This window comes from Alligator mississippiensis, chromosome 1 (genome assembly GCF_030867095.1).
Source record: "Alligator mississippiensis isolate rAllMis1 chromosome 1, rAllMis1, whole genome shotgun sequence".
NCBI lineage: Eukaryota > Metazoa > Chordata > Crocodylia > Alligatoridae > Alligator > Alligator mississippiensis.
The window spans coordinates 409,156,559-409,173,585 of NC_081824.1; the positions used below are offsets into that span (position 1 = coordinate 409,156,559).

General features: G+C 43.1%; 1 protein-coding gene across 1 annotated transcript; it reads left to right on the forward strand.

Annotated features, from left to right (window-relative positions):
* Positions 1-1,989: 1,989 nt before the first annotated feature.
* Positions 1,990-15,924, forward strand: FAM216B (family with sequence similarity 216 member B). The gene is made up of 5 exons (XM_059725129.1): positions 1,990-2,109; positions 6,151-6,200; positions 9,227-9,355; positions 13,627-13,747; positions 14,964-15,924. The coding sequence occupies exons 3-5, from the start codon at positions 9,257-9,259 to the stop codon at positions 15,086-15,088; spliced, it is 345 nt and encodes a 114-aa protein (XP_059581112.1). The 5' UTR covers positions 1,990-2,109; positions 6,151-6,200; positions 9,227-9,256; the 3' UTR covers positions 15,089-15,924.
* The last annotated feature ends 1,103 nt before the right edge of the window (positions 15,925-17,027 follow it).

The following is a 17,027-nucleotide window of genomic DNA, read 5'->3' on the forward strand; positions in this document are numbered from 1 at the left end:
AGCAGTGGCCCTGTCGGGGGGGGGGGGGGGGGGGGGGAGGGGCACTAGCCCCATCAGTGCATCTCCTACTAGTCACCTATGCCGCTGGGGGACTCTACTTTTGACCTCTCTCCATCCTGAGTAATGAGCAATTTAGCCCTATCCTTTGCTTGCTATCTTTTAAGCATCTCTCAGTCCATGAAAGAAACATCTTTCCAATCCTATGGCAGCTCTTTTTTTTTTTTTTTTTTTTAAATTTCTTTCTTTGTGTTTAAAAAAGAAAAAAAAAAAAACTTTGGTGACTCACCTTGTCAAAATCTTTTTGAAAATCCAAACATATTATGTTAACTGGATCCCCCTTGTCTATGTGCCTGTTAGTACCTTCAGTGAACCCTAGAAGATCTGTGGGGCAGGTTTTACTTTTCCAAAACCATACTGACTCTCTCACCAGATCATATTTGTCCATGTGACTGCTGGTGTGTTTTTTAATGCTATAGATTCTATCAACTTGCCAGGGGTGGAAGCAAGACTCTTATTTGTAGTTCCCAGGATCACCTCTGGAACCCTTCTCAAAGTACATCTTGTATCAACTTGGTCACCTACTGTTCCCACTAATCCTCTCACTGGCTTCTTGCTTCTGATTTAAAAAAAAAAAAAAAAAAAAAAAAAAAAGTATTAATTGTTAACTTTAGCATCTTTTTCAAGACATTTCTCAAATTCTTTTTTGGCCTTCCTTATCTCACTTCTACATTTGACTTACCAGAGTTTGTGAGCTTTCTTGTTTTCCTCACTGGGCCCTGCCTTCCATTTTTTTTTTTTTTTTTTGAAGGATGCTTTTTTGCTTTCAACGGCATCCTTAACTCTTAAATCATGCAGGGGTTTTATTGGACTGTTTGCTTGGTATCCTTTTTGATTTGTAGCATGCACTTTTCCTGAGCCTCTAATATGGTATTTTAAAACAGCTTCCAATCTACCTGCAGGCCTTTTACATTTTTGATTGCTCCTTTTAACTTCTTTCTAACTGTAGTGAACTTACCAATGCAGTCCAGCATGCCCATGCTCAGAGAATCCTCTTTATGACTGGTGGAGCCCATCCACCAATCAGGTAACTGTTGGGAGGGGCTTGCCCCACCCCTGCTTGGGGCAAAGAGGAAACAAAAAGAAAGAAACCTCAGACCTGGTTCGAGGTTGCACTCTGCCAGTCTGGCAGAACTTTGGGGGCAGAGTCTCCTGAAAAGAATAAAAGGAGCTGCTTTCCTCCCCTCCACTGCAGCCCAAGCCTCGCAGATGGCATCTAGATGTTCTCATCATCACTGCCCCCCTCACTGGGCCCCAGAATCCTACTATTGAACCTCACCTGGATTCCTCCCTTCAGGCAGACTCTTCCACCGTCATACCAGGCAACATAACTCCCTGAACTGATCCCACTCTGGGTGTGATCCCCCCACCGGGACCTTCAGCTCTCTAGCCCTGGCCCACTTCCAGGCCCGTTGGGAGCCCAGGCCCTCAGCTCTTGGGTGTTCTTTGAGGTGGGCCCCTGGCCCTTTGACCCTTCCTGTCCTGGCCCTAGCATGGGCCAGTCACAGGGAGTTCAGACAGGCCTGAGCCTATAGCCCTTTTCTCACTCTCCAAGGGTCTACCCTCTGGGCCGTCCAAACAAAGAGGTCACCCACCTGGTGGTGGGACCTAGGGACTAAGGCACCCTGACCCACCTTTTACCAGGGTGGTAACTGGCCTGGCATTTCCTGGGGGCTCCCGTGCCACTGGGAGCCCCACCAGGCCACCCACTCCCAGCAGGGTGCAGTTTTAGGTTGTACCCAGGACCAGGAGCCTCCTTACTATCCCCTACAGCTTCTCCCTTACCTCCAGATAATATCAGCAGTCTTCCAACCAGGCAGTGTTGTTGCCTGGTCCCTAGCATCAGAACTGCCCTGTTTATATGGGCAGCCCTGACTCTAAAATGGCTGCCCTCATCAGGCACCTGGTGGCTGCTGCCTTCTGGCCCTTAAAATGGCAGGCACCAACAGTGCTCTGCCACAGACTTCAATTGCCAGGCTCTTGGTGGGAAGCATGATGTACAGCATCCAGACCCTGGGAGCTGTGTGAGGCGGCTTAGATCTGCAACCTCTGGTGTGTGGCTAGAGACAGTGCAAGGAGCAGGATCTTTGGAGCCCTTTGGGTGGCTCAGGTCCCCAATCTCCCACATGAGGCCAGGAGCTTGGTGCAGGAGGTGCTGCACAGAGGGTCTGGGAGCGGATCGAGCCCCAGTGCTGCATGAGGCAGCCCAGGCCTCCAACCCATAGCAAAAGGTTGAGTCCAGGGAGCCAGTCAGTGTTTGGGCTACTGAGCCAGCAGGCAGGGCTGAGCCAGAAGCCCTGCATAGCAGGGCCCCTGACTGGCCCATGCTGGGGCTAGAAGCCCTGCATAGCGGAGCCCTGTTCCAGGGGACAGCGACCCCACCCGAAGCCCACCACAGGCAAGAGAGCAGCTTGGTCTAGAGCACGAGGGCCACCCTCCAGGCTGGAGACCTGTGAGTTGCAGGGAAAAAAGGATTCCCACAGGGGAGGGGGAGTTAGGGCTCTGCTGGGACCCCCTTTTGCTATTATTCACCTATTGTTTATTTGTATTGTGGCATACTTATTGTTCACCTATACTTATCTATAGTTTATTTGTTGGTTATCTATGTTTATTCTGGGGTTTACCTGTTCAGATCAGATACTTACCTGTGACTTACCTGTATCTGGAGCATTGGTATAAGGTTTTATAGCATTTACCGAGAGGGTATTGTTTATGCTATTTGTTTGGATATCATATACATATGTATGTATATAACTTATATATATTGTATATAAGTTTATGCTTGTTTGTTTCCTTGTAATAAGTTAATGTACATACATTTGTATATACAGCAAAAGCTGTGTTAACTGACACTTTATTAGCTGGAAAGCTCTACTAACTGGCATCCAAGGGATGCAGGAAAAGTGAAACTGGAAGTCCCACTTCTGGGGACTTCCAGTTTCGCTGCTGTGAGCTGAGTTCTTTGTCACTTCTTCAGCTCACGGCCCAGGGCAAAGCAGCCTGTGAGGGGCAAAGCAGCCTGCTCTGGGCCCCCCTCCCTGTCCCCCGGCACATTGACACCAGAGAGTGCACCAGACGGTGCACATCTGATTAATCAGCATATTTGATTAACTGACATCCCCCATTCCTGGGGGATGCCGGATAACAGAGTTTTTACTGTAGTTAAGTCCCCTGACAGTCCTGGCCTGGTTCTGTAGGGACGGAAGGAAATGGAGCAGTCTGCAGTTCCCCCATAGCACACCTGCCACCTAACAATTCCCTTCAATTGGAGAAGAGGAGTATATACCTGAATACACCTAGGCTACATAGCTAACTGCCTCGGCCTGGTGCTGCTCAACGGTTTATTAATGATTTGGATACTGAAACAGAGAGCTGCCTGAGCAAATCTGTAGATGGCACAAAACTGGGAAGGATTGTAAACAGTGGAGGACAGGAATGCAATTCAGAAGGACCTTGATATACTGGAAAGCTCAGTTACAGCCAACAGGATGAAGTCCAGTGCTGACAAATCCAAGATGCTACTCAAAACCACATATACAAAATGGATGACACCTGACTGGATGGCAGAACTACAGAAATCGATCTAGGTGGATTATAGACCCGATGTAAATTTGCAGTGTGACAGCTGCAAAAAAGACCAATGCTGTTTTGCATGAAGTATCAATATAAGCATTAGGCATAAGAGAGGGGAGTGATACTGCTAGCGTGGGTTAAACCACATCCTGGATATTGTGTTTAGTTTTGGGCTCCATGTTTTAAAGAGGACATGGAGAAGTTGGAGAGGGTCCAGAGGCAGGTGACCAAAATGATTAAAAGTTTGGAAGGCAAGCTGTAGGAAGAGAGAAAGAAACCTTTTGCAGAAAAGATGATTAAGAGGGGACATGATAGCAGTCTTCAAATATCTAAAGGTATGCCACAAAGAAGAGGGAAAACACCTTTTCTCCATCAGTACAGAAAGCAGGATACATAAGAATGGATTGAAATTGCAGCTAGAATGGATAACAGGACAAATTATCCACTGTTAGGACAGTGAGGCAGTGGAACAGACTGCCTAGAGAAATTATGAAATTTCTTTCATTCAACGTTTTCAAAAAGTGGTTGAATAGGTATTGGAGTAGCTGTGCCTAGAGTGGACTATAAAGAGCAACAGTTGGAAGTCCAGGAACCCAGGACCCAGGGAGATAATAAGAGGAGCTCTATTGCCTAAAGCAGGTAGATGTTAGAGAAGACCATGCAGATGACTATGAAGTGAAGCAGAGCTTCACAACCAGCTTAGGCACAAAAGAAGATAAAGGAGCTGGGATAAGATTATGGAGAGGATAATATCAAAGGGAATTCTGGCCCTCCGGTTAAAGGCTCTAATGTGGGGAGTTGTGCTTGCTGTCCCTACCCCACAAAGCAAAGTGTAGTGTGTTTGTTTTTTCCTCCACACTTCTAGGCTTTGCTGGTTGTCACATAGAAGGGAATTGTTTCCCCTGCCTGTTGCTACAGGTGCCAAGCGATTTTTTTTTTTTTTTTTTTTTTTTTTTTTTTTTTTTTTTTTTTTCCCACCTTCTTCAGATGAATTTGGTGTTGACTATGGCTGGGGATTTTCATTGGGGTGTGCCAAAGCTCCTGCTGGGACCAAAACGTGGAAGCTCAGTATTAAAAGGCATTGCTTCTCTGCTTAGTGTTGAACTAACTGACACATTTGACATCAAGAAGGAATTTTACCCTAGTCAGGTTGGCATGGACTATGGGAGTTTTGGCCTTTCTCTGTTGCAGAAGGCAAGGCCCTCTTTCTTGGGTCTCTCAAGAATATTTAACAACCCTTGCAGTGGTGGGACACTAACAGCCCTTGACCCTTTGCTTTACCTGTGGCAAGTTAGGCTGCTATTGGTGTTTTGGGACAACATGCCTTGTAGTTGTGTGACAGGGTTGACTGTAGATTTATGAATAAGTTAGACAAGCACTTGTCTAGGATGAATTGGGTAGAAATGATCCTAGCATGAGCAGGGGGTTGGACTACATGACCTCCTGAGGTATATTCCCACAAGCACACATGTGCAGGTATGTGCATTTCCTGCATATTTGTGCTGCTGCTATTTGTCCCCAGGCATGCCCCTGCGCACGTGCTCTAATGCACGGCAAAGGGACCTGGGTGGGGTAAGGGAGTCTGGGGCCAGCAAAAGTGGCCCCAGCAACCTAACCTGGGGTCTGACCAGGCTGGCCAGGCTCTGGTTGCTGGTGGTGTACACTACTGTCATGTGTGCTATGCTGCTTTTGTTTTAGCAGCATTTTTTTTGACAACAGTATCTCTTTAAGGTACTGCAAACCTCACATGCGCGCTCATGGGGATGTGCCCCTCGAGTCCCTTCCAGCTGTACTTTTTCTATAATTTTATGAAACAAAAAATGAGGTCTTCTAGGGGATCAAAAGTTGGGGAAGGGAGGGAGGAGGAAAAATGGGTGGTCCTATGCATGTATTGCTGCCCTGCAATCTAGAGTTGAATGAACTGGAAAACTGCATCACTTCGAAAGAAGCTATTCCTTGAAGCCAAAACCAGGGCCTGCTGACAATGCAGTTATGAGACAGAGCTAAGAATCATGCAAGCTCTATTAGCATACATAATCTGCTCTGTTCCATAGATTTTCCCTGAAACTTCTTCAAATATCCTTATGAACAGCAAACACTTCCTGACTCAATTAAAGAACACTGGCTCATGTTATATAATTAGCATAGATGTTTGCGTTGATGCAGCAATTGAAAATCCAAATATTTAGCAATGGGGTTGAAATGGTCATCTTCCTGTTTTCTGTGTGCAAATATGGATTCATTGCTACCGAATCCCAAGGGGTACTCCTTAAAGCTATTCCCAGGTCTTTTTAATTTTAAGAAAGGCATAGGGGTTTATGCTTTAGTTTAGACACAGCTCAAGGGATGGATTCTTGGTCCATCAATTACTAGGTGATTGACTCTGTTAATGATTGAGAGTCAAGGTCACAGCTGTTTCTTATGTGAGCCGCTAAAAGGTTCAGTTCCTCACATGGTACAGCTATAGGATACAGATCCTAGTGTTCAAATTTCTCTTCTTTCTTTTTCTCTTACAAATAGCATACAGAGTCAAGACTGTTACCCTAGCCCACACTGAGAAGCCTGGTCAGGTGAGCTATGATTACAGAACCAGAGCCTTAATTAGTAGATTGTTTTACCTCCACAGTAATATGGTATAAGGAAGGTTATTCTATAGATTTTTGTGGTGAACAGCAGTGTAACATTGTGAGAATTATATGCTAAACCTATAGAACAATGGTAAATACAGTTAAATCCTCTGAGTATTTTATGCACTTGTCATGGTCACCGTGTTGTATTTGTAAAAGAACCAGTACTTACTGCATGCCACTTACATACATCAGTCTCTTTCCACTACAGCTTGAGGCCTAAACTGTAGCAATATTGATTCATTTAATCAAGGGATTCTTGGTGTTTGTTCTTTGCTGCTGTATAAATCCAGAGTACACCTACACCCTGAATACTGTGTGCAGTTCTTTCTCCCTCTTCCTCCATAGCACACATACACCTCTACAACACACATACACCTCCAAAAGACTACAGGAGAAGTAGAAAGTACACAAAAGAGCAACAGAGATGATCATGAGTATGAAAGGACTTCTATACAAGGAGAGACTAAATAGGCTAGGACTTTTCAGTTACAGAAATCCACAGGAGGGATAAAATAAGAGTCTATAAAATTGTGACTGGTGAAAAGAGGTAAATAAAAACTTTGTATTTGCTATCTTTCAGTATGCTAGGACTAGGGAGCATGGAATTAAATTATTAGAAAGCAGATTTGAAACAAAGAAAAGGAAGTTATTTTTTTAGACAAAGTTCAATTAACTTGTGGAATTCACTGCCACAAGATGGCAATTAAACCAAGCTCATATTTATGCAGGATAGATCTATCAAAGATTATAGCAATGTCTGAAACCTACACATTAGAATGTATTAGACATCCAAATGCTGGAAACTCTAATGGAAGAGGAGCAAAGGACAGAAGTCTGCACAGATACTCTTCCCTGTTTCATCCACTGTCAGACCCAGGATACTGGCTTAGATGAGCCTATGGTTTGATGAATGTGCCACTTTTTATGGTTTCATGAATTAATCATGCTTCTCTCAAATGTACTGATTAATTTTCCCAAAAAACTGGTCACAAAGATTCTACAGGCCAAGAATTATTTGCAGAAAGTATTTTCTAAATAACTGAAAATAAAGTCGCATAAGACATAAGCCACATTGTTTGCTTCCATTTTCTGGCTGGATGAATTTAACTCTCAGAAGTAAGATTCAAGATTGTGAATTTAAAATTTGCTTTCTATGAATATTCTACAGCATTCAGTGGAAAGATGCTTTAGCACTAAACATCCCTGCCTGAAATTTTATCCGCTCGAATATTCACACCTAGAGATATTCCCTGGGAGAGATTTTCAAATGACTTAAAAGCACCAAAAGTCAAAGGGATTTTTTGCCATGTTGGCACATTTGCAATTCTCACCTGCTAGCAGAGCTAAAGAATATTTGTTGCTAAATATGAAGGAAAATTCATAGAATGTTTTTGCCAGGTTGATTTGTCCCCATTCCTTCTTTCTCTCTAGCTGTCTATCAGCCATCTGTTTCTCATAATATAGAGACGCTCTATTTCCCAGCACCCCTGCATGGAGTAATTGCAGGTGTTCTTCAAAACTGATACATGCTTCATCTCCCAAAAGCCCCAGCTGCCTGTGCACAAGTGTTTTATGACAGGTGAGAAAAGTTTCATTTAGTTGTTCAGAGAACAACCAGGCAACCAGGAGAGTAGGAATGGTCAGGTGCATTCCTACAAAGATGTGGACACTCTTAAGAAACAGTGTGGCGGCAGTACCTAGGGGTTGCTCAAGCCACCTAGGCAAATACCCAGAGTTCTCTGTAATTCTTTCTCCTTCTGTGTTGCTAGGATATTTGTCAACACAATGAAAATGGCACAGTTCCTGGGTAGTACCTGAATTTAATATTAATGTTCTCGTCTGTGGAAAAGCAAGGCTGCATTTCAGGGGTGAGTCAGAGCTGAATAGAATTTGTTTTATATGTGAAGTCTTTTATACTCCAGGTATGTCAAAGCACGGGGCTATAAACTTAATGCCAACAGCTCCAGAGCTGTGTAGGTAGCCACAACGGACATTATGTATTAAGCAGCAGCATATACAGCTGTAGAAGCTGTTTTGCTGAAAAGGGGAAGGGGAGGGAGAGGGAGAGTGAGGAATGCTGGTCAGGGTTATCCTCCATGGGCAGTTTTTAACATGTGCCATGGTATCTGTGTGTATACCATGGCCAGAGATGGCATTGGATCAATTTACTTTAAGCAGCCTATGCTTTCCCCCTGTATCTGACTCCATACACCAGGCGACTTCCTTTCTCTTCCCCTTCTCAAAATTCAGCTAATCCCGCAGTCTGTCCAGCACTGACTCCTATGCCCATGCTGCCTTCTCGCTTTCTACGTAAAAAGATGGAAAATGAGACAAAACATAAAAGCAGCAACTTTATCAGCTTTGTATGTAACACCCCTCCTTTCACTTGATCCTGATTTCACCTTTCCTTATATTATGTCATGCCAGTTTAATTTATGCTGATTTAACTCATGACTTCAGTGGGACTTCTTGTGGGGGAACTGCTATACAGTGTAAGAGTGTCAAAATCTGACCTTAGACTGCAAACTCTTTGGTACAGAGAGTAAATCTGTAAAACACTGTACACTTACCTATGGAAAATAAAGACATATTAAGCAATTCAGACCACCCACACTTTCCTGTGGGTGAAGAGAATCTGGATAGAGAGAGAGGTTTCCATAAGCACAACAGAGTATGAGGTCTTCAGGGTGTCTAAGTCTATTCTGAAGTGGTAGCAGTTTGCAGTTCAGTTAAGGGATCAAAGCATTTGCACCATGAAAAGACAGACAAACAAGAACTCTGCTTTTGGTTCTCCTCTTTCCAAGTACTATACTCTGAATCCATCCCAGGTGGGTGAAGCAGTCCAGTTCTAATTCTTTCTTTATGCCTTTTCCAGCTGGCTGTAGACACTGAGCTTCAACCACCGGGGCATTTGAAAAGTCATGAGTGATAACTGACATAAAGCCTTCTTTTCTTTATGTGTTTAGGGAACCCTTCTTTTGAGGCTCAGGTCAAGGATGGGTGAGAACCGGAAGAGGAATCCTGGTCACCACCATTCTCCAAAAGTTCTAGGCATACAAGTTCCTCCATCTGCTCAGAATACCTACTTATTGAAGGTAACCAGACATAGGGCAGTGAATGGACTACAGATAACCTGTAGTCCACTCACTTCCCTAAGACGAAACAGAAATTTCCTTTTAACAGAGTTTAATCCTGACTCGATTTTGCATAGCATATAAGAACCTATTCTTGCCTTAAATGAAAACTTCTTCAATGAAACTGTCACCTTGGCATTAATGTTGTCATTCATTAAACCTTCTGCTGGAGGATGCTGTTGTGTTAGCATTGAGGGAATGAAGGGGCACAATGAGTCAATGGCCTTAGCATAAGCTTATCATAGAGTAATATTAACCTATTTAGATAGGGTTTGGAGTGTAGCGCTCTCACCTTTCTTGGATACCATGGCAAACACAATAGGAAACTATATGGAAATTTGGTAGCCAACACAGAATAAAAAGACCCAAAACAAGACATTGCAATTAGGTCATTACATAAAATAAACTTAATCAAAACTCATCAATGACCCAGAGAGGAAATATTTGTTAGTCTCTTAGGGTAAATCTACACTGCATAATTCAGTGCCATGCAGAGATACCCCAGCTGACTCCAAGTAAGCTAGTTTAGCTACTAGAAGCAGTCTATCTGTGCTAGCACTGCTCTTGGCCCAGGCTAATCTATTAAGATCTTCAGAAGGGCTAATCAGCATAGCTGAATGCCACACTAGACTGTCTCCAGTATGTGGATTAGCTTGTGTAGGGAGAGCTTGGGTTCCTCTGCATGACAATGCATTGTGATGTGTAGATCATACTCGTATTCTGCCAAGCAGTCCTTCTTAGTGTGCAGGAAAGTTCTGTTCTTCAATTCTGAGGTGAGAATAACAGTTGGACACCACTCAGATAAACAGACACAAAGTGGGAAAAGAGGCTGTAAAAAAAATGAGGAAAAATAGCCTCATATTACTAGTCTCAAGATCCAAGGTCAATCTTGAACGGTTACTACTGGCTGGCATGTTGGCCAGCACAGCTATTACTCCAGCTATCTTTTCTGGTGTGAGATGTCAACCAAGAGCCTTAAACAAGTCCCTTCCCTTTCCTGGACTTTCTGGCAGATCAGAGCCACATAAACTGGCTTACTTCCCACTTCTGGCAGTGGGCAGTGTCAGTATCAGTTAAAAAATAAGAAGAGCAAGAGAGAGAATGATTTAAGGCAGTAGATAAATAGTGTTGACAAAAAAGAATGCATTGGGGAAGAGAAAATACAGTGGGGTCTTGCATGTCAAGCCAGGGTCCTTGCTGATGGAGTGGTGAAGGCCAGGCTGCTCGACTGGTGTGCTGAGGTCAGAGTGTCATTGATGCCATGACCTTTATGGCATGCAAACAAAAGACAGAGCTGGCAAAGTGACACAAACACCTGACAGCCTTTCCCTCTTCCCCATGAATCATTCAAACTTCATTATTCTCTAGAATTTTTTAAGGCCCCAAAAAGAGAGATGGGTAGAATAGCCCATTTTCTCATTATTTTGTTCACCAATTAGTTTTTATTTCTGACACATCAATTTTAGTTCAGTAATTTCTGATTTCACACTCCTCTCATTTACCGGACATGATTTCCACAGTCTTTCTGAATTGTTTATTTGTACTAATTTGGTCCCTTTCTTTTCCATTTGCCCCTTTCCCATCAATTTTTGGTATTACAGGTGATTGGAATATTTGATATATCTTTGGTAATTTTTCCACCATTGAACTTGCAATGAATGAAGAAGGCCTAATAGGCCCCAATTATTACAACAGAATGCTTCTCAGGAACCAGATTCAGTATGGTAACTAGCAAGCTAGCAAAATAATAGGTGCACCAGGACCTAGAAAAGGGCTGAGCCATGAGACGGCATCAGACTTGGGAAAAGGAGCATCTGACTTTAAAAGGTTAGGGAAACTACCCTAATAGCAGGCAGCAGGAGGGTCAGAGCCTTTCCCCAGCCCAAAAAATGGTGGTATGCTCTACCTTGCCAATACTTTGACACTGTGCAGGCAGAAATGAAATAACAGTATAATGCCCATGAGACTTCAATGTTGACAAGTGCAAGGTAATGTACCTGGTGAAAAATAACCTCAACTATATGTACATAATGCTGAGTTCTGAACTAGCTTTTATGATTCAGGAAAGAGACTTTGGAGTCATTGTAGATAGTGGTTTTTTAAAACATCTTCTCAGTGTGCAATGGCGATCAAAAAAGCCAGTAAAATGTTGGGTATCATTCAGAAAGGAATTGGGAACAAAATGGAAAACATCCTTATGCCATTATACAAATCCATAGTGCACCCACATCTTGAATATCATGTGCAGTTCTAGTCTTTGCATCTCAGAAAAGATGTAGTAGAATTAGAAAAGGCACAGAGAAGAGCAATCGAAACGATCAGGGGTATGGAGCAGTTGCCACACCAGGAGAAACTAAAAAGGCTAGGACTCTTCAGTTTGGAAAAGGGAAGGCTAACAGGAGGATATGATAGAAGCTTATAAAATCATGAAGGATGTGGACCAAGTAAACAAACTGTTTTTCACCAAGTCCCAGAATACTAGGACCGGGGGGGACCTGCTGAAATTAGTAGGTGACAGATTTAAAACTAAAAAGAGAAAGTAATTTTTAATGCACTTCATAGTTAACTTATGAAATTCATTGCCACACAACATGGTGGAGGCACAATGTATAGCCAGGTTCAAAAAGGAACTGGATAAATTCATGGATGATAGATCTATTAATGAGCATTGAGCAGAATGGTTGGAGAAGTTTCCTCTGGCATCTTTAAACCAATAATGGTGGATACCAAGGAGGATACTGAAGAGGGAATAGATCACTATAGAGATTTCTAGTTCAGTGCTCACCCTCTCTAGCAGGGTTGGCCAACCTGCAGCTCCGGAGCCACATCCAGCTCTTCAGAAGTGAATACGTGTTTCCTTGAATCTTTGCACAAGCACGTGATGTGATGTAATGGCGATGGAAGCTGGTCACTGTGTGCTTGTGCAAAGATTCAAGGAGATGCATATTAACTTCTGAAGAGCCGTATGTGGCTTCGGAGCCACAGGTTGGCCACCCCTGCTCTATAGCATCCATTTCTGTCACTGTCAGAGACAGAATACTGGACTAGATGGACCACTAGTTTGACGCAGTACAGCACTTCTTGATCTGGTACAGAAGTATGATAGATCAGTCTAACCTAAGTTGCTTAAGTCTGATAGTACTACATCCATCCAGGTCTATATTAAACCATGCTCCACCATTTTTAAACTAGTCTACGTGGACTGAACTTCTGTTTGGCTATAGGTGTAGTTTGGTTTCCAGTATAAATGTAATGTCTGTATGTTCCCTTACATTCTGTTTCAAGCACTCCCATGGACAAAGCAACCTAGAGATTTAGGGCATGTCTGTATGTAGTCAGATAGTGTTAGGGAGTACTGCCATGATCATATACACTGCCTACTCCACTCCCACTCTGCACTCCAAAAAATGTTATGTAGCTGCTTCTTTGGCACTTGCTAAGAGCATACCCTGTACTTCCCTCAGACATGGGCATGTTCTCACAGCAGCTACTTGATGCATTTTCCAGCATGTGATGTGGTCAGAATGTGAGTAAATGGATGGCATATGCTTTTATACTGGCACTCCCAATTCAGCTAAGCAGGAGAGTCAGGGCTGAGACAGATGTAAGAGGAAAAATATTGGCAGGGGAGAGGAACTTAGAGACATGAAGGACATGGGAGAGGAAAATAGCATGGGACTGGCCATGGAAGCAAGGAGATATATTGGCATGATAAAGAAATGTGAAAATAAGGGACTTATTATGATCTATTGATCATAGATCCATGTCTCCTTCTTTCTTTCTAAAAGAAGACCGGCCACAAGAAAGAAGAAAAGGAAGGCAGAAAATACATGCACATTGATAAAGATATTTGGTAGCATTGCAGGGGCATGGGCAGTATTACTGAGGCAGTGTAAATGGCTGCTTACTTATAGAGCCTTGATCCCTGTGCATATGAATGGTTAATGCTGAAATTAAAATCTCCCTCTGAAGTTTTTGTCCTCAGATTTAACTTCCACCTTATTGAATGACTCCCCACAATACAGGATGGATCAGTTTTGAATCACAAATTCACATAAGTTTAGGGCTGTAAGGGACCTTGTGAGATCATCGGGTCCAGCCCCCCTGCTCTGGGCTGGAAAGACTGCTGGGGTCAAATAACTCCAGCAAAATGTGCATCCAATCTCCTTTAAATCAGGTGTAAATGTAGCCTTACTGTTAACCAAGTGTAGCGTGCTGCCTTGCTCTGACAGGACCTAAAGTGGGGACAGAAGTGTTACCTCTACAGCATCATGAGAGTTTATGACAACAAACCTATGAGGAAAACGCTGTACCATCAGTATATGCTCAACCTCCAGCGCCAGAACTTACTGGGTAAGTACCTACTGGCATTGCTATGCACATCAACAGCTGAAAGAAATTGGAGCCTAGAGAATAAACCTGGGGCTGAAGCAGGTTATGATGAAGAGATGTTTATGGGCCATGCAGTACATCAGAGGCCCAAGCAGGAGCCTGGACTAGGTTGCAGGCAGAGTACAGGAGATTCTAGGTGGCTGAGCTCTATCCTACTCAGTGGGAACCACTGGAACAACAGGAAGCAAAATGATGTGGGGTTGATGTTGTTTACCTTATTCAATCACAGAGTCCTGCCCCTTTTAGGCACTACTGATAAAAATGTTAATTGCATCCAGTCACAAAATAAAGATCTCCAGTATCAAAATAGGACATCAAATTTCCCTCAGGTCATTGCTTTGAGTTAACCATCCATATCCTGCATCCTCGGCTCTTCTCAAAGACTCACAAGATTAGTTGATCTTTGCAGCACATTGTGAAAGTCAGCAAAGCTAGGTTCTGATGGGTAGTGAAGCTGTCATGAAGTCCTTTTGTAGAAACAGACTAAAGCAGCAGCAGCACTGCTGGGTGCTAACACCCCCTTTCAGGTCCAAACAACTGTGATAACTGAACCTCCTCCCTTGGTCACAGGTCAGGCAGTATCAGGTTGGAGGCAGTCTTAGAAAGCTGTGTACCAAATGAATTAGGACTTTGCAGCTCATAATCAACATCTTAAATTCTAGTCAGATTACAGGAAGGAAATGATGATCCATAAAAAGGAGAGATTTGAAATGCAGACATGGTTAAGCCAGTACCCCTAATGTTTCAGATTTCTTCGCTTCTTCTAAACCTAGCCATGGCAGACTCTGTGTCACATCTCAGCTGAGACAACAGCTGCCATCAGAAGGCTCTGGAGCTCCAAATGTAATTACAAATGTTATCTTCTGACTTCATAGTTCATGCATGACAAGAAGTGCTTCTCATCCCATCAGCTTTTATAGCCCCACACTGCTTCAACTAGTAATACTATATCATTGTTCAGCTAGTTTTATGTGCAGCTTGATGCTTTTCAAGTGTGCAGTCTCCCATCTCACCAGTGATTTCATTAGTATGCAGCCTCATTGGCTGTCAGCAATGTTGCAATTAATCAGGCGTGTGTGTGTGTGTGTGTGTGTGTGTGTGTGTGTGTGTGTGTGTGTGTGTGTGTGTGTGTGTAAAACATTTGATTTCTTCCCATTCTCCTCATCCCCTTACCCAGGTCGTATTACTCAGCAAGAAGCCAGATCTTATGTCTCCTTCCTGGAACCAGCTGAAGAGATGCCCCTAAGGAAGGTCTCAGATCAGAACAGTGCCTCTGTGATGTCCAGTGTCAAGATGAGATGAGCAGGCTATAGTTAGTTCTGGGCCAGAGGAGGCAGCAGAAGGAGATCTAGTATTTATCTGTCTTTTGCTGAACTTTTATGTTAGAATTTGACTCTCTCTTTGGTAGAATAAACTATACTACACATGATCTTCACCCGAGTCTCCACCAATTCCACTGGTTTGTAGGAATTCTCAGTGGCTGAGTCCAGCTAAATGGACTCTTACAGACTGAAGATCTATGTTTCTGTACTAAAAATATATTTCAACTTTAAAAAGTTTGCCATTTACACTGATATTTCCAAGTAGCGTGTTGGTGGGAGAGATAGCAAAAGAGCGAGATCTGTGACATGAACGGTCTGGATAACACAGAACATGAAGGTTTTGGCTATGGTAAAAAGGTTAAGATACCTGATGTGGTATCTGAATACAAAACAAAACAAAAAATTATATTTGGGAGCCATTTCTTTGAGCCTTAGATGACCAGGTTTGGCCATTTGATGACCAGGTTCTGACTGACTTTCCATATAGAGATTTTTGGGATTTGACTTAAAATTTGGGTGGGGTTTGTTTTGGTTTTTTTAATCAAAAGTTTGTTTTTTTTTTAAAGTAAAAGCCTGCATTCTTCTGAGCAGCTCTAGTTAATCATGTTTGGACATGGAGATCTATTAAAGAAAAAGCAAGGGAGAAAATCCAAATGGTCATAAGCGTACGTAAGAGTGCCTTAAAACAAAAAACTAACCATCTGATACAATTCCTTACTTGCATTAACTTTGATTTAATTATGTTCTAATTATGATGCAGAAGTTAACAACCTTTTTATGTAAGAGGTCAGATAAAATAAATGTAATTGCATTCAACTTTATTGCGCTGAGTAATGCATAGGAGCCTGATCCTATGATGAACCAAGCACCCTATCCCCTCTGGTGAGACAGCAGGCTCCTCAGCATCATTGAGGATGAGGCCTTCAGAGAGATCACAGGCAATGGGTAGGTGGGGACAGGGGAGAGGAACGTTCCCCCCCCCCGAGATTGGCCCCTGACTCAGCACCGCTCAGGACAGGGCAGTTTTTTTGTCGCGTGGGCTGGCAGCGTGTTGCAGGGGGAGGCCACTAAGCTGCAGCCCAGAAGTATAGGAGTGGATATGTGTCTTTTGGCCTGCCCCCAGGCTCCCCCACAAATTGTGCCCCCCCAGACTCAGGAGGTACCAGTCGCCCCTGAGAGAGGTGATTGTTTTATGGTTTCACCACAATTTTCAAGCCTTGGAAAGGACCACAACTTTGTGAAGAGCTAATGAATGCTGTGTCTATACAATTATAATGGATTACTAAATGCATCAGAGCTGATGTAAATAAATCATTATATCAGGTTCATTTAGCCTGATTCCTACCCTCAGTTGGCTTGTAATACAATCCCAGCTCTGAAATCCAGCCATTCCTTTACAATTAGTTTGATCACTAATCAAAAATGGAAGACATCCTGCCAGCTTTGAAATATGCCTTGACCTACTGAATTGGGCTACAGCCTCAAAGCAATACTTATTTGTTTATTTAAAAAAAACCACGTGCAAAGATCTAGAAGGCCCTATAATTAATTTTAAATATACACGGACTAGCCAGTAATATTAAATATGCAGCAAGTGAATCATAGCAACAGAAAAGTCCTTGCTACCCCATGGTGTCCTGGCAACATGTCTTTATTTTCTGCAAAAACACTTTTCTGTCAAATAAATGGTTTACAGTAATATGCTCTCTCTTAGACAATGTCTGATTACAAAGTAGATGCAGCTATATTATTGAAGTCCACTTTTATAGTACCTGGAATGAACCCTTGCAGGGCACCGCTTCATGACACAGGGGGGGAGAGCCAGACCTCCATGCATTGGCTGCTATGCAGAGGAGCCACACTGCCTCCAATTTACGCCTTCTCCTGCATAGTTGAAAAGAAAGGAGGCTTGGAATGGC